Source organism: Ceratotherium simum, chromosome 5, assembly GCF_057802395.1.
Source record: "Ceratotherium simum simum isolate JZ-2026a chromosome 5, ASM5780239v1, whole genome shotgun sequence".
Classification (NCBI taxonomy): Eukaryota; Metazoa; Chordata; class Mammalia; order Perissodactyla; family Rhinocerotidae; genus Ceratotherium; species Ceratotherium simum.
Genome location: NC_141904.1, coordinates 53,086,988 through 53,097,000, shown reverse-complemented (window position 1 = coordinate 53,097,000; position 10,013 = coordinate 53,086,988). Strand labels below are relative to the sequence as shown.

General features: G+C 53.2%; 1 protein-coding gene across 3 annotated transcripts in view; it reads left to right on the top strand.

Moving 5' to 3' along the window:
- Positions 1-338: 338 nt before the first annotated feature.
- Positions 339-10,013, top strand: part of POC1A (POC1 centriolar protein A) — a 73,067-nt gene continuing 63,392 nt past the window's right edge. For all 3 annotated transcript variants that reach the window (XM_087431126.1, XM_087431128.1, XM_004419781.3), the window contains exons 1-6: positions 339-486; positions 3,522-3,606; positions 4,935-5,106; positions 5,515-5,694; positions 7,103-7,210; positions 8,186-8,301. In XM_087431126.1, coding sequence (XP_087287252.1) covers positions 469-486; positions 3,522-3,606; positions 4,935-5,106; positions 5,515-5,694; positions 7,103-7,210; positions 8,186-8,301 — 679 coding nt within the window. In that variant the 5' untranslated portion in view covers positions 339-468. The remainder of the gene's footprint in view (positions 487-3,521; positions 3,607-4,934; positions 5,107-5,514; positions 5,695-7,102; positions 7,211-8,185; positions 8,302-10,013) is intronic.

Below are 10,013 nucleotides of genomic sequence, written 5' to 3'. Positions count from 1 at the left end.
CGGGTGGTTAATCCCGGCCCCGCCCTCAGGGCATCTTGGGAAACGTAGTTCCACCTTCCTCCAGACACAAGGTGGCGGCCGTCTTAGAACTGCATTTCCCAGAAGGCTGTGCTCGCTGTCTCCATAGCCGGGCTACGGGCCGGTGGGGCGACCCATTCATCCTGGACTTTTTAATTTCTCCGTGAGAATGAGTGACAGTAGACAGAGGCCTTTGGCGGCGCCGGCCGCAGGCTGCCTGGCCTGGCGGAGCAGGGCGAGGAGACCGCGGACCCTGCCAAACAGCTGTGCTTCCGGTCAGGGAGCAAAAGGCCAACGCGCCGCGTTTCCTTTAATCGCGGTGGGCGGGGCGCGGCGACAGGACCCGCGTTGCTATTGGCGGCGGTTGGGGGCGCGGAAACTGAACGGGCCGCAACGGCAGCTGCTGTCTTCTCGGGCTCCTTTGGCGCCTTGGGCGCCCTTGGTCCCGCCATGGCTGCGCCATTCCCTGTAAGTTCCTGATGGCAGTGGTCGCCCGGTCCTTAGTCTCCCCGCGGAGACAGTGGGCGCCTGGCCGGGGCGATGGCTGAGAGGGGGCGGGTGGGGCGCCGGGTTCCGAGCCCGTTCTCTCCGGCCCCAGTTTACCGTCTGTGCAGGAGGCGCTGGGAGGGGGCACCTAGTGAGCGCCTCCTGCATGCCAGGCCCTGTGCGGGCTACCGGGGCGAACAAACCAGTCTGTGCCCCCAGGATTCCCATCCTAGCGGGGGAGACACTAGTACGGCTCGACTGGAGGTGTGGCCAGCGCCGGGACTCTCTGGCCTCAGTCTCGCCATCCTGAGCAGTGGATGGTTGGATGGGAACTTGTTGAGGGTACACCCTGCTCCAATGGGTGAAGGAAGCACTCCAAAGCCCCTGTTTTTGAGAAGTTGTTTCGAATCTGCCTGGCCTTTGGCTTGGTTGAGAGTCAGGGAGGCTGGCTTGTGGCCTTTTGGCCCCCTTAAGCGTCTGGAGACTTGAGCAGAGTGCTCAGAGTAGGATCCAGGCCTTTTGACCCATCTAGTGCCCTTCCCATAAGGCCTCCCCCAACATAAACCACCTTTGGGGGAGATGAGGAACCACAGAGCCCGTGGGATTGGGGGAGAGGGTGTTGGGAGATTTCAGGGCCCCCTGGGTCAGGGGTGGACCTGAACTTGCCTCTGCCCACTGAGCCTAGAGGTGGGCATTAACTTCCCTTCTTCTTCCAAGAGGCTCAGGTAAGGCAGTTGCTGCTCTGTTGGGGCCCACCCCCAGCTGCTGCTTTTTCTCTTGTTGAAAGGGGGACTCGGGCAGGTATGTTGAGCTTGGAGCTGGGCACAGGGCCATGGGGGCCTTTGTTCTGGTTACAGCTCTGTGGGGTGGCAGTGGCCTTGCTCTGCACCAAGGACATTTTTCCCCCAGAGTAGTCTTTGCTGGGCTCCCTGGTGCACCCAAAATACTTCCTTGAGGTTTCTGATGTGGGTAGGGAGAGATGTTTGCGTGGCTGGGATATAACTCTTGAAGTGCTAAGACACGAGTTGCTGTTGGATAGAGAGAGTCTCTGGAATATTATCTCCATGTTTTCCTAAGCAGTGTCCTGAACTACTTCTCTGATGTTGTGTGGCACAAGGATAGTGGTGATGACACCTGGGTTCCTGTCCAGGCTGACCTTCAGGCTCACTGGCCAGTCTGCTGTGGGCTTGAGGGTATGGAATCTGATTCCTGAGACTGGGGGTGCTGAAAAGCCTGCATTTTCTTTCCTGGAGTCTTTAAAAAAAATAACTTTATTGAGATATTATTCACATACCAGAAAAGTCACCTTTTTAAAGTGCAAAATTGAGTGGTTTTTAGTACATTCACAGTGTTGTGAAATCATCATCGCTAATTCCAGAACATTTTTGTCATCCCCATAGCCATTAAGCAGTAACTCCCCTTCCCATTTCCCCCTCTCCCCGCAGCCCCTGGCAACCACTAATCTATTTTCTGTCTCTATAGATTTGCCTATTCTGGATGTTTCATATGAATGGAATCAGACAAAATGTACCCTTTTGTGTCTGGCTTCTTTCACTTAGTGTAATGTTTTCAAGGTTCATCCATGTTGTAGCATGTGTCAGTACTTCATTCCTTTCTACTGCTGAACAATATTCCGTTGTATGGATATACCACCTTTTGTTTATCCATTTATCTGTTAATGGACATTTAGGTTTGTTGACTTTTTGGTTATTATGAATAATACTGCTGTGAACATTGTGTACAAGTTTTTGTGTGAACATGCTTTCTTTTTTTTTTTTGTGAGAAAGATCAGCCCTGAGCTAACATCCATGCTAATCCTCCTCTTTTTGCTGAGGAAGACCGGCTCTGAGCTAACATCTATTGCCAATCCTCCTCTTTTTTTTTCCCCCCAAAGCCCCAGTAGATAGTTGTATGTCATAGTTGCACATTCTAGTTGCTGTATGTGGGACGCGGCCTCAGCATGGCCGGAGAAGTGGTGCGTTGGTGCGTGCCCCGGATCGGAACCCTGGGCCACCAGTAGCGGAGCACGCGCACTTAACCGCTAAGCCACGGGGCCGGCCCTGTGAACATGCTTTCAGTTCTCTTGGGTATTTACTTAAAATTGCTGGGCCATATGGTAACTCTATGTTTAACTTTTTGAGGAACTGCCAAACTGTTTTCTACAGTGACTCTTTTTTCTTTCTTTTTTTTTTTTTTGGTGAGGAAGATTAGCCCTGAGCTAACATCCGTTGCCAATCCTCCTCTTTTTGCTGAGGAAGATTGGCCCTGGGCTAACATCCGTTCCCATCTTCCTCTACTTTATGTGGGATGTCTGCCACAGTGTGGCTTGATGAGCGATGCATAGGTCTGCGCCGGGGATCCGAACCTGTGAACCCTGGGCTGCCAGAAGCGAGCGTGTTAACTTAACCACTACGCCACTGGTCTGTGTCCCCCCCCTTTTTTTTTTAAAGATTCTTTTGTCTGCTCTAGCTATCTCACATTTTCATATGAATTTTGGGGTTAATTTGCCAATTTCTGTAAAAAAAAAAAGATAGCACCTGAGATTTTGATAGGGACTATGTTGAATCTGTAGATCAATTTGGAGAGTATTGCATCTTAACAATATTGAGTTTTCCAAACTGTGAACATGGATGTCTTTCCATTTATCTAGGTCTTTTTAAATTTCTTTCAATGATATTTTGTGGTTTTCACTGTATAAGTCTTGCACTTCTTTTGTTAAATTATTCCTAAGTGTTTATTTTTTATGTATCATAAATGGAATTATCTGTTTTCAGATCGTTCATTGCTGGTGTACAAAAATACAGTCAATTTTTATATATTGATTTTGTATCCTGCAACCTTACTGAACTCGTTTATTAGTTCTAATAGTTTTTAAGTCAATTCCTTAGGATTTTCTAGATACAAGATTATGTCTTGAGCATTTTTAAACCCTCCTGGCTGTTATAGGAAGAGTCTTGGCCCCGGGGAAGCCCCTTCCTCATCCAGGCTTCACACATTTGACCCTGCCTCTCCCCCAGGAGGACCCCTCGTTGGAGAGGCATTTTAAGGGCCACCGAGATGCAGTTACCTGTGTGGACTTCAGTCTCAACACTAAGCAGCTGGGTAAGAGGAGGCATCTTGTCCAAGGCACTAGGTTATGAGCTGAGAAGGCTGAGTTTCTACCTGGGAGGTGTGGTGTGGGGGGAGCAGGGCACAGTGAGGACATAGGTGCCTTGTCTAGACCTGCATCTTGCTCCAGCTGGTCAGTTCTCTGGGCACTGGGCTTCTTGAGCTCCATTCTACGTGCAGAGTGTGAGGCTCAGAGAGGTTGAGGGCCTTGCCAAGGTCACATAGCTTTTGAGCGTGGGACTGTGTTCTAGGCTTTTCCCAATACACCCCAGCCACCTCTTTCTTTCTTTCTTTGTTTTTTTTTTTGTAAGGAAGATTAGCCCTGAGCTAACATCTGTTGCCAAACTTTCTCTTTTTGCTGAGGAAGATTGGCCCTGGGCTAACATCTGTGCCCATCTTCCTCTACTTTATATGGGACACCACCACAGCATGGCTTGACAGGCGGTGCGTTGGTGTGCGCCTGGGGATCTGTCCCTGCGAACCCTGGGCCACTGAAGTGGAATAGGTGAACTTAACTGCTACGCCACTGGGCCGGCCCCACAGCTACCTCTTTCTTGAGTCTGGCCTGAGGAAAGGGCCCTTAACAATGGCTCTTTTTCCTTGGGTCTTCATCAGTTCTGTTGTCCACAGTAATATAGGCACACCTTCTTCTTGAAGATGCCTACCAGTGAGAAGGATGTGGAGCAGAGCTGGGCACTCCCCTCTGCCCACTGCCCTTGTGCTGCAGCTGAGTACCCCTGCTTCTTAGTCACTTGGGGGTTCATACACAGCTGTCATGGGTGTGGCTTCCTTGTTTCTATGGACAAGACTCCCCCTTCATCCTGTGGTCAAGGTCTCCTGCCAGAGGCTGCTGGCCTTGTCACTGTAGATTAAGAGGAAACTGAAGTTGTTTTTGGTCCATTTTGGAGACCTCTTCTAGGCTTCTGATTGAGTTGAGCCCTCTCAGTGATAAAGGCCCATTGGGTTAGGCTGGCTCCCCAGTTTTGGGAGGACTTGCTCTCTAGTGTCCTCAGAGTGTGTCTGGGGGGAGACCTGGGACCCCATGGGTGGTGAGTTTTCCCGGAGGCCCCCTGGGTTGCAGCCCAGGGCTGGCATGTGAAGGGCATCTCTTGGTCTGGTTCCCATGAGGGCCTGCTGCTTGGAGAGCTGACAGGCCATAGGCTCTCCAAATTCCTTGTCAGCAGCCACTGGAAGTGTGGCCTGTCCCCATGGGGAGGGTGGAGCTGGGCTTTCAGGCCACATTTCCCTGCCGCTCGCCAATGTCCTGGTGGAGGCTCATGGCCCACTAGAGCTGAGGGTCATAGCATCCCCTCTCTCCTCAGCCAGTGGCTCCATGGACTCATGCCTTATGGTGTGGCACATGAAACCCCAGTCACGTGCCTACCGCTTTTCGGGCCACAAGGATGCTGTCACCTGTGTGAACTTCTCCCCTTCGGGACACCTGCTTGCCTCAGGCTCCCGCGACAAGACTGTCCGCATCTGGATACCCAACGTGTGAGTTATAGACTTCAAGGGGCTTGTCTTGAGTATGGGGCCCCGGTGCCAGAGCTGTCCCCATCCTGGCTCTGGACTGGTCACAGTGGGACATTTATTCCTCTTCTAAGGAGGTGCCATCAGAAGCTAGGGCCTCAGTTGGGGCCCTTCCCTCAGGGTGGGGAGAGGGATTTTGGGCTGACCCCAGCCATCCTGGAAGGAATTCTACCTGATGCTGCTAGCACGTTGGCAGAGGGGAGAGGAGGCAGTGCTTTGCTCCTCTGGAGGAGGCCCTGGCTCCCTTGTTGGGAACTGAGGCACTCAGGCCTGGACTGACTTTGGGAGGGGTACCTGAGGGGTGGGGAGAGCTTTGATATGCCCTCATGTTGCTGTTATGGATTTCCTGACTCTGGATGCCTGTCCCCGCAGCAAAGGTGAGTCAACCGTGTTTCGGGCACATACGGCCACAGTGAGGAGCGTCCACTTCTGCAGTGACGGCCAGTCCATTGTGACAGCCTCTGATGACAAAACAGTCAAGGTGTGGTCGACTCATCGCCAGAAATTCCTGTTCTCCCTGAGCCAGCACATCAACTGGGTCCGCTGTGCCAAGTGAGTGTCATCCTGCCTGGAGATCCTTGGAGGGACCCAGAGGTTGGGGGACACAGAGGGGCTGCCAGGTTCCAGCAGCATGACCTTGGGCAAGTTACTTAGCTGCTCTTTTGTCTTCCTGAGCCTCAGCTTCCTTATCTGGGAAACGGGAACAATGATAGTTTCTGTGTTGTAAGTTATCGAGAAGCTTCACTGAGCTGACACATGACAAGTAAGTTAGTTCATTGCCAGCCACGATGACCCCCTGATGTCTGTGCTGTCTCAGCCCAAGGCAAGTCATCAGGGGCCACTTGTTAGCAATAGCAACAATAACAATAAGATAATGTCAGTACTACCACTATGCATTTTCTTCTAATTCCTCATGGTAGTCCTGCAAGCTAGGTGATACCACTCCCATTTTATAGATGAGGAAACTGAGGCTCAGAACGGTGCAGTATCTTGCCCCAGGGCACATGGTGGGTAAAGTGGCAGAGCTGAGGTTTGAACCCGAGTCTCTGGCGCTAAGACTTGCCTACTTTCCTGTGGGGGTGTTCTGCTCCTCAGAGGTTGATTTTGCTCCAGAGCTGCCAGATGAGGGCCCAGGCTTCTGAGAGGATTGGTCTGGAGGCTGGCCCTCTCTTTGGTGTGGGAGGGAATGCTATGGGGATGGGAGCCAGGTGACCCAGAGCACCTTTCAAGGGCCAAGAATTGCAGACACAGGTGTGCCTACTTCCAGCTTATTCTGTTCCTTTCAGCAGAGATCTCTCGTGTCAAATCTCAATGCTCCGGAGGTGGAGGTTGGGGGTGTCTGGTGACATTGGGAAATCATGGGAGTCAGGGGTTAGGGACTGTTACCGTGTTCTGGGGACCCCAGGCAAGTTACTTATTCTCCAGGGCATTCATTCCTTTGTCCTGGGAGGTCCCTGATTGCTCTGAGAGGCCTTACCATCAGGCTCCTGAGAGCAGGAGGGGCCAGGCCAGCAAATGAGTGTTGAGCCCACCCTGGGCCTTTGATGGTGGGTCCCCAGGACCTCCACACCTTTTTGTTGGCAGGTTGTGTTTTGCTGACACATTCTCAGAGTCGAATGTAGACTCAGGGGACCTGGGAACAGGATAATAATGCTGATGGTGAGCTTTGGGCCACCTTAATGCTAACAGCACCAGCAGTCAGTACTCACACTGCCATGCACCATGTGCACTGCTGGGGGCCTCCTGTGCATGGTGCTACCCTCTGCTTACCATGAGGTAGGCGCCGTTCTTACCCGTCTCACAGGGGAGGCCACTTGCCCAGGATCACTCAGGGTCAGAGCAGGGCATGTAGCCCAGCTGGTTCCTGGGGTCAGGTAGTGGGCAGAGCAGGAAGGATGGCTGCGGAGGACTGTGTGCGGTGCCTGTGACGGTGGTGTGACTCGTGCCCTGCCTGGTTCAGGTTCTCCCCCGACGGGCGGCTCATCGTGTCTGCCAGTGATGACAAGACTGTCAAGCTGTGGGACAAGACCAGCCGGGAGTGTGTCCACTCGTACTGCGAGCATGGCAGGTGAGTCCCCAGACCCTGTCTTCCACTTGCTGTCACTCAAGAAAAGCACAGATCTGAGCATGAGGAGGCGCCAGTGGCCTTCTGTGGGGCCGGCAGCTACGTCTCTGCTGTTCCTTGCCTCTACTTCTTTTCCTGTGTGAGTGGAAGGTTCAGCCTCATCACCATCCCTGCAAATAATAGGAGCACTTAATCTCAATGCATGTAATCCTTGGGGCCTCTCTTTTCTCTTCACTTTCTAGTTCTCAGAATTGACATGTCTGTCTGAAAACAGATGAACCCAGACCCCCAAAAGCATGTTAGTATGTTATCTGGTGATGGCTTTATGAATGAAAGGCTCTTCAGGTTCTTGTAGTGGGCGGCAGCTGTTGTATTGTGCCGCATCATCGAGAGAGGGAGGAGCCTGCATTTGTGCAGGGAATCGCCTAGTCTGGGTTCCTAAATGAACCCCAGCTCTGCCCCCTCAGGCAGGGAGCCCCAGGTAAGGCTCCTCTTGAGAGCTGGCCATGATACCAGCCTGGCTGTCACGTATGGGTGTATTGAGGGGCCCTAGGCCTATCTCCTGGAGATAGGTGAGCCAGTGGCTCTGGGGCCCTGCTGGCCCTTCGTGTCTGGGCCTCAGCGGGCAAGGCCTGCCCTGCCTCCTGCTCTGGTGAGGGCACCAGCTCTAACTCTGAGAACCCCGAGCAGCTGCTGACCTTTGGTCTGAAGAATGCTTTCTCTGCTTGTATTTAGAAGTTGATGCTGGGACTTGCTTCCTGGTAAGTCCACCTCAGGTCACTGCTAGCCACTGTTCTCACCCTCTCCCTCTTGCTCTCCGTTGGCCACCTGGTAAAGAAACAAGGCAGAAGGAAGGTATTCTGGACTAAGGGAACAGCATGAGCAGATGTACAGGGATGGGAAGGTGCTGGATGTTTTTGGGTCTTTTCTGAGCCAGGGTAGACCTCCTATAGCACCTGGTGGCCCCTGTCTTTCCAGCTTTGTTACCTACGTGGACTTCCACCCCAGCGGCACATGCATCGCCGCCGCCGGCATGGACAACACCGTGAAGGTGTGGGACGTGCGGACTCACCGGCTCTTGCAGCACTATCAGCGTGAGTGTCCACGAGCAGCCACAGTGGGACTGTGTGTTGCCAGGCGTCTGGCTCATTGCTGAGGTGCCTAAATGGGCCTGAGGTTAGCCCTGGCCGGTGGGGCAGAGTCTCAGGTCTGTTGGGATCTCCAGGGGCAGGTAGTCTGTAGCGTGGCTGTCCTGGCTTGGAACCTTGGCCAGGAGATGGAGTGTGGCACTACCTGGCATACACCAAGCCTTTTGGTGCCCACTTATGAGATGGGAGAGTCTCATACACACTGCAGGTCTTGATGGGGAGCCCTTGATCTCTATGGGGAGCCCTTCTGGCCAGGGCTTCTCTTAAGGGGAACTTCTCAGGGGTTGCTGATGCCACTTGCCTCCCCTTGTAATGGACGCTCTGCCCTTCAGGGCCAAGGTGACAATCCTTGGCCTGTGGTGAAGGGGGCAGGTCTGTCAAAAGAGGTCAGTGTTGGTGGGACCTTGGCCACTTCTGGTTCCATGATGGCCTCCACAGATGAGGAGCCATAAGGCATATGGAGGGTCAAATTGGCTAGGGGCCAGGCTCAGGAGCCAGCCCCAGGGCTGTGTCCCCTGATTTAATTGTAGCACTTGAAAGGCAGGGCAGTGGGCGGTTGACATGGGCTGGTGTCAGGCTCCAGGTGGGAGGTGAGGGTGGGGCAGACTCGGGTGTGATTAGGACAAGATAGCTGAAGGTAGTGGGTTAGGGAACTGGCCTGAGAGCACGTGTGACTGGGCAGAGCCGTCAGTCACCCCAGTTGTGGGATTGGGGCCCAGGGAAGGGAGCTGGTGAGGGACCACGGGAGGAACTGGGAGTTGTGCAGAAGGCAAAACAGGTGGGCAGGCCTGTGGGCTCAGGACTGAGACCAGGGAGGGACAGAGCTGGAGTTGTTTGAAGAACAGTGGTCATTGACTTGGAACTAAGTTTAAAGTCCATGGGCTCACTTCCAAAATTCACACCTGAAAATGGAAAGGACATATCTGGATAAAGGTGTGGGGCTTGGGGTTCAGAGCTCTCCCCGACACCCCCCATAAGCCTTTCCTAGCTAATTCTCAGACGTTTGAGGACAACACTTTCTTGGGGTAACTGAGGTGACTGACCTCCCAAGAAGGGGGATCCTGGTCTTGAAAAGCACATGTGGAGGGTGGGCTCTGCAGCCAGCTTCAGCATTCCTGGCTGTGTGACATTGGGCAAGTCGCTTTACTCCTCTGGGCCCCCTGGGACAAATGATAGTGTGTGTTTCACAGGTGGTATTGGGAGGGTAATGAGTTGATCCATGTCAAGAACTTAGAGAGTGCCTGGAACAAAATGGGAACCAGGTACAGTGTTAGTGACAATGACAATGGTACTGATGAGGCTGAATCTCAGTCCTGGAGTCAGGGATCTGGACTCCTGGTCAGGCCAGCCCAGTTAGTGAAGGCCTGCAGTACCCTACAGCACCACCAGGCGGCAGGGGGCAGCCGCTAGAACTAGTTCTTTCCTCAATAGCAAGCCCTGGGGTTTGTCACTGATGCTGTTTCAGAGGCTTCTAGAACAGAGCAGCAGTGGGGTCTGCCCTTTATTGGAGACCACGCCTCTCCCTTCCCTCCTTCAGACTTAGAGGACTTTCTTCTCCTGTTCTGGGCCAGGCCTGAGTTGGAGATTGGGCACATCAGCACAGTTGACTGGGACAGTGGGAGCATGGGGTCAGGAGGGAGAGCTTGGACAGGGAGAGA